We start from the raw sequence: 14,159 nt of genomic DNA, 5'->3' as shown, positions 1-14,159 counted from the left end.
CCAGCCTCGAGATGATCGGTTAATCGGAGGTTTCTGGGGGCATAAGAACCAGCCTGGACTGAGACCTTCTGAGTCGCCACTGCTGTTCAGTCAATCGTCACTGTTTTCTGAAATGGACCGCCTCTCTGTCCAATCTGAACTTGTAAACTCCTTGCACAATTCCACTGTGCAAAGATCATCTGAGTAAAGATTTGCTGGCTGTGTCCATTGGGCATTTCCAAATGGCCATATCAGGGCAAAGATAAGAGAATGGGGTTTTGGTTGTGTGCTGATTTTTTAAAAAAATTTATCTCATCTAAACACTGGTGTTGTGGGGTTCTGGCTCCCCCACCTTGTCAACTCAGCAACTGCACTTGGGATCTGACCTGAGAAGAACAGATTCCAACTCTCCTGGCTGCAGTTTGTCCCCACTGACCACTGCCTCCCTGCACAGTACTCCACACGGCCTACTCCCACCTCCCTGCAAGTCTTTGCTCACCTGTCCCTTTCTCAAGGAGGCATCCTGGGAATGCCCTATTCAAAATCACCCCCAGACACCTCACAGAACATCATCTTCATTTTTCTTCATAGCGTTTATTGTCAATTAACATGCTATATATTTGATGTCTTTATTTTGTTTCTTATTTGTGTCCTCCACTAGAATACAAGTTCTCTCGGGGCAGGGATTTTTGTCTTTTGTTCCCTATGGTACCCCCAATGTCCAGAACAGTATCTGGCATATAGTAGATGCTCAATAAAGATTTGTTGAATGAACTGCCCATTTTGTCCCATGACTACTCCCCCTTAGAAGTCGTAAAAATCTGCCTTTGCCTCTTGCTCTCTAAGTTTACCTACCAGTTGTCCTAGAATAGCGATATTCTTTCCCAAATCTATGAGACTGGCATGTTATTAGAAACAAACTTAACACAAACAGTTGACATTTATGTAAAAATTTTCAAATGTCAACTACTTTGTAGAAGAGAGCTATTGTTTAATTCTCTAAAATCCTTAAAATACCCATAACTCCAATATTTCAACTTTGGGGCATTAATCTTAAGGAAAATAACAGAAAAAAAGACTTATGTATTGAAATGTTCACTAAGTGTGATTATAAAAGTGAAAAACTAGAAACGATTGAAATCCCAACAATAGGAGAATGACAAAATTAATTATGGCAATGATGGAAATCATAGAACCAAGATGTATGTGTTTGAAGACTTTTAAGGACATCGGAAAATGCACACAATATCAAACATTTATAAAGCTAAAGAAGCTTTATTATGTAGTATGTCATGTCTTTGTTCAAATATGTATGTAGACAATGGAATGTAGGAAAGTATAAATCTTAATGGCAGTTATTTCTGAGTGGCAGGATTATGGGTGATTTTAGTTTTTATTTACATTTTCTAAGTTTCTATAATGAGAATACATTATTTTTTACAATAAAACATTTATTTATATGCTTTCAACTATGAAAAGTATCATTTACATAATAAGGATGGTTACAAAATTAAGTCCTTATTACTTTTTAAAAAAATTTGTATTAGAGTATAGTTGCTTTACAATGTTGTGTTAGTTTCTACTGTACAGCAAAGTGAATCAGCTATACATATACATATATCACCTCTTTTTTGGATTTCCTTCCCATTTAGGTAACCACAGAGCACTGAGTAGAGTTCCTTGTGCTATACAGTAGGTTCTCATTAGTTATCTATTTTGTACATAGTATCAATAGTGTATATAGTCCTTATTACTTTTTAATATAGTGCTACATTGAAAAAAAACAGTAAACATGGGGGATTCTGGGACTTTTACCTCTGCGTGTGGCAGAGGATAACAAAAGAAAGTGGCACTTCCCAAAAAGATTATGGAGTTGAGTAAGAGTAAAGAGAAACTACTGGAAATGTTAAATTCTGAGTTTGATAACTGTGTTTCCGTAATCAGGAGAGAGGAGGGTGAAAAATCCTTTTCCTGTTAATTACTTGAAAAAGCCAAAAAAGAAGAAATTCTGAAGCCAGGAAAGGGTAAACTCAGTCCGTACAACAATGCAGATCAATGACAAAATCAGCATGATTTAAACACAGTTATTCAAGGGGTAGTATGAAGCAAAAAAGGGGCAGGGGAAGGACTTTTCTTTCATTCTGAAATTCAGCATCAGGAAGACACAAGGGCAGGAAGTCGGATCTTTTTTCAATTCAATTGAAATGATAAGGTGAAGACAACCTGAAAGGACTTTTAATTATATGATGAGAGGAAGGAAAGGAGGGAGAGAGAGAGAGAAAGAGACCAGGAGGAACCTGTTTTTGTATGTTAAATGATGAAGAAGAAACTGGAAAACTAAAGGGAAAAAGGCTTTCAAGCAGATATCTTGAGAATGAAACACAAAGGCTCCAAGAGGCAAATGTCAACATTTCATGCGGGAAAGCAGAAAATGCAACACACTTGATCAAGCCCGCAGCCCTTTCTCCCCTTGGCAGTGGGTGACGCCTGGTGATGCAGGAAGAGATAAATCGCCCTCCCCAGCCTGCACATGTGACCCCGGGGTCAGGGCAGGAGCTGGCTGGGGCGGCAGGAGAGGCTGGGAGTGGTGCTCAGGGTCACAGAATAAAGCCTGCTTTTTATGTTCCTTTTTAGCCCCAGGTCAGGGGGGCTATGACCTAAGAGGTATAGCACCAACTTGGGGACATCTGTTGGGAAGACCGTGAAAGAGTTTTGGAATGAGACCCCTCACTAGCCGTGGCATCTTTGCCTAGTTCCTGGACCACAGTTTCCTCATCTCCAAAATGGGATTAATAGCAACTGGTTTTCAGAGCTGTTATGAGAATTAAATGAGATAATATATTTAAAATTCCTAGCCCAGTGCCAGGTATACAGTAAGAGCTCAAAAACTGTTAGCTCCTCCTACTCTAAAATGTGAGTAGAAAAACTATGATGAATAGCAAGAATGCTGCACACATTACACCCACACTTGATTCCTCTTAAAGCAATGTCAGTCTAAGGTCCCCCCAAAATCTACACAGCATAACCGCTGGATCCCTCCCTCCCCAAAATACAATGGCTCCCTGGAGGCTGACATCTTGGAAACTCTCCCCCATATACACTATCTGAATGTTCTTGGAGGCAGTAATGAACAGGTTAAAGCTGAGGGGATTTCAAACATGTCTAATCCAATAAGAGGCTTGGTAAAACATGCGTTATCACTTAAAGAATAACTGTTTAAAAATAGAGCGCAGATGTGAAATTTGAATAAAAAAAAAGAGAAAGACAGCACGTGAGAGATCTTCTTGGCATTTGTATACTCTTCTCTGTTTTGGTCACCTTCAGCTAAGCCTGTTATTCTGATGTACTGTGCCAACGGCTAGATACTGCAGGGGGTGCTTCAAAAGACTGAAACAAAGCTGGCAAATCACTCTAAAACTTACAAGTCAGACCCATCTCCCCCTTTACGTATTTCTAAAAGTGGGGGAATGAAGTGGTAAAGTTGGTCTTTTCAAGTTTTTCTACTTAAAAAGGTATACTCCAAAAGCAAAGAGCAAGTTTTTCTAAGAGTAGCAATACTTACACTAGGATCCTTGAAAACTTAGGAAAGTATCATGGTTGGATAGTCATTTGTCACAAAAGATGGGCTACGGAGTGTCAATTATAACATCCACAGGAATGCCTATTTCTGCAGGAAGTATTCCCTGCCCCCTCTAGCAAGCAAAGACTTTTGCACATTGGTAACACTTCTGCACCAAAAAATAGCAATTTGCTCTGTCATCTGTTTCTTGAGCTAATATCTGCCTTACAGGTGGTAGAGACGATAAAAAACCCAAGGCTCAAGGACAAAGTCAGTATCAACATCTCCTTCTATAGCCCAAGAGTGCCCCACACAGCACCACCAAAGGTGCTCCATGAATGTTTAGGGAAGGGAACTAAAATGGTTTAATTAATTAATTAATTTATTTATTTATTAAATGGTTTTTAAAACATGGCTTCCTTCAAATGAGAGACTCAGAAAAGTGGTCCATCAGAGTCCGCCTGATGCTTTGGGAAGGTGCATTTCTAACAGGGATTTGAGAAACATATGGAATCACAGAGAAAACACTTTGCCTCCACAATCTTTGAGTGCTAGTTTGTGTTGTAACTGGCAAACCAAATGGATTCCCTGAGTATTGGGATTGAGGCACCAGCTGCCCAGAGTAAGAAGTGTCTCCAGGCTAAGAGAGCAGAGTAGTATCCTGGCCAATCACTTGGACACTAAGAGTATACTGTTTTCAGTAACACCAAGGAGTTCAGGTTTTACCTCTGTGAGGATGCCCTGCCCTTGTCCTGCCGAGGAGAGATCTAGGTATTTCTTTTTTAGAAAGGGGTTCTCTAGAACTTACTGTAAAGACCCTTGGCATTGAAGTCAATGATAAATAGAGATGTGGCTAGATTCTACCAGTGGGTCATGAACAGCTTAACCCAAAGTGAGTCTACAGTGAAAACCAACGCATTTGCATTTCAGCAATTTGATCTGGGGCAAGTCTGTGATGCATTACAATGCTGGGATCAAATCAAGCTTTTCTGGCACTAATCCAACCACAACATGAGGCTATGGGAACCCTATTGCATGAAGTTCCTTCACTGCTGTTCAATTGTGCTCACCTCCTAAACCATAAAGGGTAATTAAAAGTCATCTGCATAGCATGTAATGGAAGTGTAAATGGAGAGCACAACCAGGTGTGGCCCCAAGTAGAGGGGGAAAGAAATGCCTGGTCAACCATCCCACTCAGGTGCTTCCTGCTTTCCTTGACAGGATGGTTCTACCTCTGCTGAGATCCAATTTTGGCTAGAATCTCATCCTTACAACCAGCTCTCCTGAATTCTTCCCAGGGCAGAGTCTGCCTTCTCCCACTCTTGGCCATACCTGTTTGGCTAATTCTTAGAGACAATCCTATGATGGTCTGGACACGATAGGGGAGGGGGAGACATACCCAAATCAGTTATACTGTGCAGACCTGGCATAGCCTCCAGAATGTTAACCTGGACACAGGACTTCTCTGCAAGCTCTGGGGGAAAACATAGAGAATCAGTAGACTAGTCTCCTGGTCTTAACACCTTCCTGTTCCCAACTGACCAGTGGGTAACCAAAAGCAATGCCAGAACTGGTAGGAAGGGGAAAAGAAAACCAAGCACAATTTATCTCTGATCACAAAAGTATTCTAACTGGTTCTGAGAAATAAGCTGGTTCTAATTTTAACTAAACAATAGTGTCTGGCCCTCATTTTAAACAGGCATTTTCATCAAGGATGTACATTTCACTACTTCAGCACACAAGGGAGCGTTTGGGAATAAGGCTTAGGGGGTAAGATTTAGTTTTAAGCTTCCTTCAAAACCCTTTAGCAGCAGGAAAATCCAATGATTTCAGAATTAATTATTTTGATGTCAGTCCTTTCTTCAAGGGTGGAGGAAAAGAGTTGGGGGGATTGGATCCAAGACACAGAAGAAGGAAAGATGGTAAATTTTAATAATATTTTTTAGAACTACCATCCCTAGAGAAAGAACAGGAAAATTTAAAAAACAAAACAAAACAAAAAAAACCTTAACTAATTCCCAATTGAGTCCCTCTCCCAATATTGCAAAAATCTGGAAGGAAGATTTTTTTAAGAAGAGGTAGAATAAAAGTGTCAGGGGTGTGTGCTTGTGAAGAAATGGAATTGGGAGGAACACAAAAATTGGATAGACTTATATGTCTACTACCAAACTATGATTAATCCTTTATCTTCTTGTAAGCAACAAGTAACAGAAAGTTAATTTGTACTGCTCTCTTACCTTTATACAGCGCTCAGCCTAGAATCAACTCAGATGTTAACACCTGAAGAGAGTCGTAAAGATTCTTTTGTTGTTAAGCACAGTTGGAATTTCTGAACTGATTTCATATCATCTTCTCTGGCTCTCTTGATGGGTGTTTAATGGGAGTTTAGGTATTTCTAGGCAAATTAATTTATAAGACGCTCAGACGTTTTCAGGGAAGAAATGGCGGGACTCCCTTTATAACTGCAAGCAATCTCTGCCACATCTGGAAACTCAGTGGCATTTAATTCAAGAAGAACCTCCAAAATTGGAAGGGATCTGAACTAGAATACAGCAAAGAGACTGGAAGGAAAGGTTCAAAATGGACACCATTGCAAATAATTCTAGTATGGTAAAAGTCATCTCTGCAAAGTGTCTTGCAACGTGGCAAGAAAGAACATGGTACCAATTTTGTGGTCATTATTCAGCAAGCAGGTCTCCATGTCTTCTACCAACTCCTTTAAGTTGGTGGTGGCTTCCTGGAATATCAGAAGAATTACGAGGCTAAGTCTTGTCTAATGTAACGATTGATCAAAGAAGTCTCTTCTTTTAATAAGCTGACCTGGCAATCCACTCACTCATTTATTTATACAGTCAACTAATATTTGCTGAATGCCTACCATGTGCTAGCAATTGTGTTAGGCCTGGAGACAAATGGTCAGCAGAAAAAAAGTCATGAGGCCACATTCTCAGTCCTCATGGAGTTCATTAACTAGCAGGGCAGATAGTTTCTATTCAAGTAATCACCAAAACAAATGCGGAATTGCATCTGTTCCAATGCAATTAAATGATGTACATGTGCTACAAGAGTGCCAAATTGGGGATTTGACCCAGTTGAGAAAGTCCCAGAGGCCTCCCTGAAATAGTGATATTGGACTGAGATTGAATTGAACCAGTAGGTGTTAACTAGGTGAGGAAAAGAGGGAAATGGGTTCCAGGCAAAGGGAATTGCATGTATAAGGCAGAGAGCACGTTGGCTTGAATTTGTCTTTATCCCACCAGCAAGGGAAGCCAGGGAAGATTTTTCAGCAGTGAGAGCCAGAGAGTGATGAGCATTTCATGAGACATCTTTAGAAAAGATCATGCTTCTGCCCACTGAGGTTTGAGAACCTCTGGCCTGGCCTGGACTCTGGCTGCAGTTCTCCAAGGCATAGCCACCACCCTGAGCAGGCCAATGGCATGGAGGTGGTCACTACTGTCCACCTGCCTACCTCCTCGTAGCAAGGAAAGGGCAGGATTTGGACTACAATGATATGTTACTGAGACTGCCAGGAAGTCAGGGAGGGCATTTTGTCATAGGGCCCTGTTCCTCTTCTATTTGAAAATCTCAATAGCCATAACAAGCAAATTCTGGCATTAGTTCTCTGTGGCTCCAATGGAGTGCCAATGCTTTTAATTTTTTTATTTTTTTTAATTTTTATTTATTTATTTATTTTTAACATCTCTATTGGAGTATAATTGCTTTACAATGGTGTGTTAGTTGCTGCTGTATAACAAAGTGAATTTGCTATACATATACATATATCCCCATATCTCCTCCCTCTTGCATCTCCCTCCCACCCACCAATGCTTTTTAAAAAAATGCAAGCTAAGCACTGGGACTCCTTCAAGGCTGGAGCCAGGGGATTTGGAGAGTGGGCTCAATTAGAGCAACCTTAAACAGGGCACTCTGGGTGGTACTGGAGGGAGTCCTCCCTGTTCTGACGCTACACGCTTGGTGTATTCTGCTTCCTAACTTTGGATAATTTCTGCTCCAGAATATACCACTCTTAGCAGGTCCTGCACAGCCTACCCTAGCCCACTACTGCTCTGATGGTTCACCTTCTTCTTCACTCCAGCCTCACTGCCCTCCCTGCTATTCCCAGACACACCAGCACTCTCGTGCCTTAAGGGTTTTGCACGGGCTGTTCCCTCTGCCAGAACATCCTTCCCCTAAATATCCACAGAGCTCACTCTCTCACCTCCTTCAAATTTTGCTCACGTCTTCTTCCCAGTGAGGCCCATCCTGTCTACCCTATTTTACAGTGTCATCAGCCCCTCAGTCCTACCCTGGCATTCCTGTTGTTGTTATGCTGGTCTATATTTTTCTTTTTTCTATCATGTAACTTACTTATTATGTATATGGTTTATTACCTTTCTCTCTACCCCCTCTAATTTAACAAGTAAGGTCCATGAGGAAGGGATTGTGGATACTGTGTGTAAAATATCTGTTGTGGATGAATCCCCAGCACCTGTCAGAGAGCCTGGCACATAGGTAGGTATGCCATATGTTGGGTAATTGGTTGATTATGAGGACAAAATGAGATAACGTTTGTAAACCTATGTATATATAAAACACTTAGTATAGACCTGGCTTATGGAAGTCATGCAATCATGCACACAAGAAATATTTATCGAGTGCCTACTATGTGCTTGCCAAAGTGCAATAGCTATGGGGATTGTTGAATGAGCTACTCGAGTTCAGTCACTGGGAATGATGTGGCCAGAGAGACCTGCATGAGATGAGCTCAAAAGGCAGCCTCAAGAGGGTAACACCTCTCATGAGCCCATCTGCCTCAAAATCCTTGCAGAACATTGGGCAGGTGAACACCCAGACCTATGACCTTTCCCTCCCATTAGCCTGGGTGCCTAAAAGAGCTCTGCTCTCCCAAATCAGACATGCAGGTGATGACCATTGAGGTCTGGGACTCACCCTCCTGGGGATGTCCTCTCTGATGGACGTCCATGTGGGCTGATACACAAACCAAACAAACTTAATAAGTGCTGGGAGCCTGTTCAGTGCAGGCTGGGAACTAGGGTCTAGAACTCCTAACATGTCTGCTCCCCACTCCCCAAGTGCTTGGGCTTTAGGGGTGGGGGGACCAGGAAGGCTTTAGTGCCAACAACTGTCTGCTCTTTCTCCCACAGTTCGACAGTATGTTCTCAACAAGCTGTGACTCCAAGGCACGTGAAAAACAGCAAAGATGAAATTGAAATGAAAATCAAACTATCTCTGAGGGCTGGTGGTGATAAAATCAATTAGCAGTAGCAGTAGTAGTAGTAGTAATAGCAGCTCACAGATATATAGCACATTGGTGTGCCAGGCATGTGCAAATCACTTTGTATACATTACACCTCACAAACAACCCTTTGAATTATGTTATTAGCCCAATTTACAGATGAGCAAACTGAGGCTCAGGGAGGTTCAATATTTTGCTCATGATCACTCAGCTAACAAGTGCTTGAAACAAAATTCAACCTAAGCAGTGCAACTCCAGATGGCATCTACAAAATCCATTTAAGGTTGTGTGGCAAAAAAATCTGTTTAAGTATCATGGTGTGTCCAGCTGTGAAGCCTGAGCAGGGCACCCAACCTCTCTGGACCTCTGGTTCCTTCTCTATAAGAGCATCAGCCCTTCTGCTTTGGTGGGAGTTGATGAGTTAATGTATGTAAAGCCCTTTGACCCATACCTGGCACATGCTGAGAGCTTAGAAGTATTAGTAGTTGGTGATGTGATCAAACATCCTAAGCTCAAGAGCTCTAGGCAGAACCTACTCTTTGTGAGTGGCTGGAGAACATTCTTAAATGGGTTTCTGGCATCTACTTCAGGTATACAAAGATAAGGGGCCCTCACAATTTCTGGAATACCCATCTGCTTGCAACTCTGAATTACTTCCTGAACATGGTGAGGTATGTGTGGACGCAGGTGGACTATACAAAACCTGAGCTCTATCACTTACAAGCTGTGTGTGTTGGGCTGGTTATTCCACACTCTGAGTCTCAGCTATGGCCCCTAGAAAGAGGAGGTAATCTTGACACTCACATCACAGGGCTGCTGTGAGGACTGTGGGACAAAACCCCCCAGGGACACTGGATTCATATTCTGGCACAAAGTAAACCCTCAGTTACAAAGGGCATGCTTTTATAAGCAAATTACTCATTATTTTTAGAATCATTATCATTTACAACAAGGATACATAAATTCACATTCTTTCTTGCTCTGTGGCCAGTAGGGTGTGGGGAAGAATTTCAAACCTAAGTCACGGAAAGAAGCCCATCCTCCTCCTTTGCTGCCTCTTTTTCCACAACAGCCCTTCAGACCCTGCTTTAGCCCAGGCAGGAGACTAACTGTGCATGGCTGGGGTTTCCCAAATGTGCCCCATGATACCCAAAACCAAGCCTGTCGTGAATAATGAAGGCTTTGTACAGTTTCCCAGGAGCAAATTGAAGGGCTACACTCAATCCTTCCTGGAATCCAGGAGTGCATTTTCATGATGCTGAGAAAGAAAAAAAGCAGCCTTAAAAAAAAATTCCTTATTGGGAAGGGTAGAGGGAGATTTGGGGAGGAAAGTATCTAAGAGACAAAAAGAAAAATTTAATCCAATGTGCCTGACAGTAAGGCCTCTGGCAATCTTGTCTTTACAGCAGTGCCAGGCTATTTCAGAAGAGCTGCCCCTGCAGGGTGGCCATCAAAACTAGAACCGCTGGCAAATACAAAATAATGAAATTGCATTACAAATCAGGATATAGTGCTATCATCTATGGTTCCAGACTTTATGGCCACTGAATACTGGAAATCATTAAAAGAGGTGAAGGTCAAGATGTGATGTAGGTCTTATGCACCCCCATCCGCAATGGTGGGGGAGAGTATCTCCTTAGCAGCTGACTGACCTGAGACCTTTGGATCATGTATGCATCGTAGCTGGACCCGTGGTACTTGGCCGTAATATCTGGGCTGTAGCCAGCATCACAAGTGCATGGTATATTCGAGCTCGGGGGCTGTTTCCTAGGTCTATAAACCTGTGGGAGAAAGCTACAATGGTTAGGTGCAGGAGGGGAGGGCACAGGGCGCACAGGGAAGGAATTAAGAGAAAGCAAAGAAGGAGCCCCGACTTGACTTTCTGTGGCCCAGTGGGTGGAAAAACCAGTGTAGAAGATGCACAGCCCCAAACAAAGAGGTCAGATGTAAGCGGCCCCCGACCCCCGGGGCCAGCACTAGCAAGGCATGCTGCTCTGTGGAATGACCCCAATGTCTGGCAGTGACTGGGGCCTTCCCTCCGCAGGAGAGGGCACCCAGGCGTGGCAGTGCTCGCTCTCTCGTGCTCTCTCTCTTTCTCTCTCTCTCTCTCACAGCAAGGCAGCCCCATGAGAATAAGACTCTGGTTCAGGGCCAAAGGATGGCTTTTCCTTCCTGAGGAGGGAAAAAGTTGCCCCAGTTGTGAGGGGAGAGAGCTTTTCCTTTCGGGCTTCCTTTCCATTCACCTTGCACACTGTGCTCAGCCCAGATCCCCCTAGCAGGCAGAGAGCCAGTCCTGGGGGCCGAAATCAATATGGATGCACTCCACACATGGTACCACGTGGCGTTCACAGGTGGCCCCAGCTGAGATGTGGCGGCCACCTTGTGAGACCACAGACCACTGAGCCGTTATCTGCTGAGTGGGTTTCATAATGAAGCTAGAATCCAACTGAATATCTTTAACTATTGATCCCAAAAGCCCTCAAGTTTGATATGGAGGAGAAATAATGCCCGAAGATTTCAGGGATGACTTTGCAATATGCTTCAGGTATATATATTTCCATTTAAGTCACTACTAGAAAACCCTCCAGAAGGCAAAGAACTTTCTGCACAAGTTAGGATTTTGTCTCTTCTTCCTTTTCCCTCAGAAGAAGTATAGTGGCCTGGAGAGGAGGGAAAAACAGGTTAACGGGGTAAACAGGTAATAGAAAAATATTTGACTAAATAATGGCTGAGGAGGTCTCCAAGCATAGGGGGTGGGAAAGGGTCCTTGGCCGGAAAGTCCTGGGAAATAGGTGAAGAATCAAAGCTGGAAGAATGGTGAGAAAGAAATCGAAAGAACTGGATGACAGGAGTTATTATTGGGCCCAGAAAGTGAGCAAGACAGAAGGTAACAAGTCCAATGGGAAAGAAGGTGCCCAGAATTTAATTAGTACTTTCTAGGATTTAGTCAGAAGTCATAGAAAGTCCACTGGAAGGAAGAGAGCTGAGAGCTACTTCTGGGGAGATGATGCTAATACAAAAGAAAGGAAAACAGCACTGGTTGCAAACCACACAAGCCCAGGCACGTGCACAAAAACACAGAAAAGCAATAAAATGTTGTTCCAGCGACAACTTGGGCCATTTCACTCCTACCTGGTTTTAGCTGCGTGAGCCTGCAGGATGGACATGGCAAAATGAAGAGTAGCTAAACCCAGAGAAAGCACCCAAAACCCCAAACCCGGCAAAACACACCATTCGTGCAAAAGGCCCCACCTGCTGCTTTAACTGATGCACTAGTCGATCTTTTTCCCGCTTGAGGGCCATCACTTCTTCCTGTGTCTTTTTCTTTTTGGAGGCAGACAGTTCCAGCAAGGCAATGTTTGCATCTTTTTCACTGATTGCCGCCAGCAGCGCTTCCTGTCTGGTAAAATAAAGATTATTGTGATGATTTTTATAAAGTGAAAAAAAATCAGCATTTATAGTTGAAATGAGTCATGAAGTGTTGTCTCATGGGGAGGACCTATGGATAGTGTTTAAGAAAAACTACCTCCTTGACTCTCAGAATGTACAAAGTAGTTTGGGTCAGAATCCCTGAGACCAACACACTGTGTCCTCTGAAACACGCATCTTTTGATGGTTTCACAGACACAGCTGCATATGAGAAATGGAGGGAGTCAATCTGCCCATTCCTTTCTAAGACATCTACCCATTTATCCATCCAGTCATTCAACCATTCATCCATCTGTCAGTCCTTCCATCCATCCAGCCAGCCATCCATCTGCCAGGTAAGGTTCCAGGTACCCCAAGATGACTCAACAAAATTGGGCAGCAACTGCAATATCAAGTATTATTTTTATCATGCAAGGTTTTCTTTGGAAGAAAGGCATGCAGAGATATTTACTAGGGTCTCCTTTCAATTTTCAACAAAATTAGTAACGCTCCCATGCCATTCCACCAAAAACCACTCTCATTTCTCAGTCTTCCTTATCTCAGTAATTACTGCACCATCCACTAAGTAGCCCAGGCCCCCTAATTAGAAGTCATCCTTCATTCCCTTCCTATAAACTTCTCCCAACCACCAGTAACCACTGGTGCAGCTCTGGTAACCACTTGCCGCCCTGGTACAGAGACCAAAGTAGTCTTTAAAAACAATATAAATCCAGATTCCACCATTCTGTTGCGTGAAAAGTCCATTCCATCACCCATTAAACTTCAAATTCAGACCCTTTACTGATGCCTGCAACTCGTTACACCAACTGGCCCTGAGCACCTCCCTGAGGTCATCTTGTTCCCTTCCTCCCTCCTCAATCACTAGCCTCTAGCACATTTCGTTCCTGATCTCTTTTCTAGTCCCTGAAAATGTCACACTTGTTCTCACCTCGTAAGCTTTGCCTCTGCCACTCCCTCTGACTGGAATACCTTTGCCACAAATGGCATCCTTCATGTCTCAGCTCAGAAAAGCCCTCTCCAGCCACTATCCCTAGCAGTGTCTTCCCAGCTTCCACCTTGTACCCAAGCCACCGGCCTGTCACGTTACACTGTTTTTTCATGGAACGCTTTACTATTTGAAAGGATCTTAAGATACTTATTGTTTGTTTGTTTTCTAGACTTGACACTCCATGAACTGGAACCTCATTTGTCTTGTGCACCACCAATTCTCCAGCTTCTAGAAGAGCATTAAGCATAAAGCAGATGTCAAAAATGTTTCTTCAAACCTAGGGGCAAGACGGGAATAAAGATACAGACCTACTAGAGAATGGACTTGAGGCTATGGGGAGGGGGAAGGGTAAGCTGGGACAAAGTGAGAGAGTGGCATGGACATATATACACTACCAAGTGTAAAATAGATAGCTAGTGGGAAGCACCCGCATAGCACAGGGAGATCAGCTCGGTGCTTTGTGACCACCTAGAGGGGTGGGGTAGGGAGGGTGGGAGGGAGGGAGATGCAAGAGGGAAGAGATATGGGGACATATGTATATGTATAACTGATTCACTTTGTTATAAAGCAGAAACTAACACACCATTGTAAAGCAATTATACTCCAATAAAGATGTTAAAAAAAATGTTTCTTCAAGAAATAAGTAAGTTCCCTTTATACTTTCTAAAAACTGTGGAAGACACCACTGGATAACGCTTCCTCTCACTTAAAAAAATTACAATGCTTTGACTGCTGTTTAATCACTGATCATTGCTCACTCAGAAAAGTATTACAGTTTCTTGCTCCCATTTTACAGTGCAATTTTCTGTCAACATCTGTCACAAATTTTAACCTGGAATTTTCTGAGACCATTATTGACTAAGAAATGGCTCTCCTGCTATGTTTCATTTAGTCCTCCTTTCCTCTGAGGAGGACTTGTCTCAACCACTTGTGTCACTTCAGCAATA

General features: G+C 42.8%; 1 protein-coding gene across 4 annotated transcripts in view; it reads right to left on the bottom strand.

Annotated features, from left to right (window-relative positions):
• ERC2 (ELKS/RAB6-interacting/CAST family member 2) overlaps nt 1-14,159 on the bottom strand; it is a 974,163-nt gene that overhangs the window by 226,936 nt on the left and 733,068 nt on the right. For 2 of the 4 annotated variants that reach the window (XM_057555674.1, XM_057555675.1), the window contains 2 exons: nt 12,048-12,195; nt 10,448-10,576 (listed from right to left, as the gene is read on the bottom strand). In XM_057555674.1, the coding sequence (XP_057411657.1) occupies nt 10,448-10,576; nt 12,048-12,195 (277 nt within the window). The remainder of the gene's footprint in view (nt 1-10,447; nt 10,577-12,047; nt 12,196-14,159) is intronic. The other 2 variants (XM_057555676.1, XM_057555677.1) reach the window with 1 other exon arrangement.

The sequence above is a fragment of the Balaenoptera acutorostrata genome, chromosome 10 (assembly GCF_949987535.1).
Source record: "Balaenoptera acutorostrata chromosome 10, mBalAcu1.1, whole genome shotgun sequence".
NCBI lineage: Eukaryota > Metazoa > Chordata > Mammalia > Artiodactyla > Balaenopteridae > Balaenoptera > Balaenoptera acutorostrata.
The sequence above is the reverse complement of the archived record's forward strand: the minus strand, read 5'-3'. Positions and strand labels throughout refer to the sequence as shown.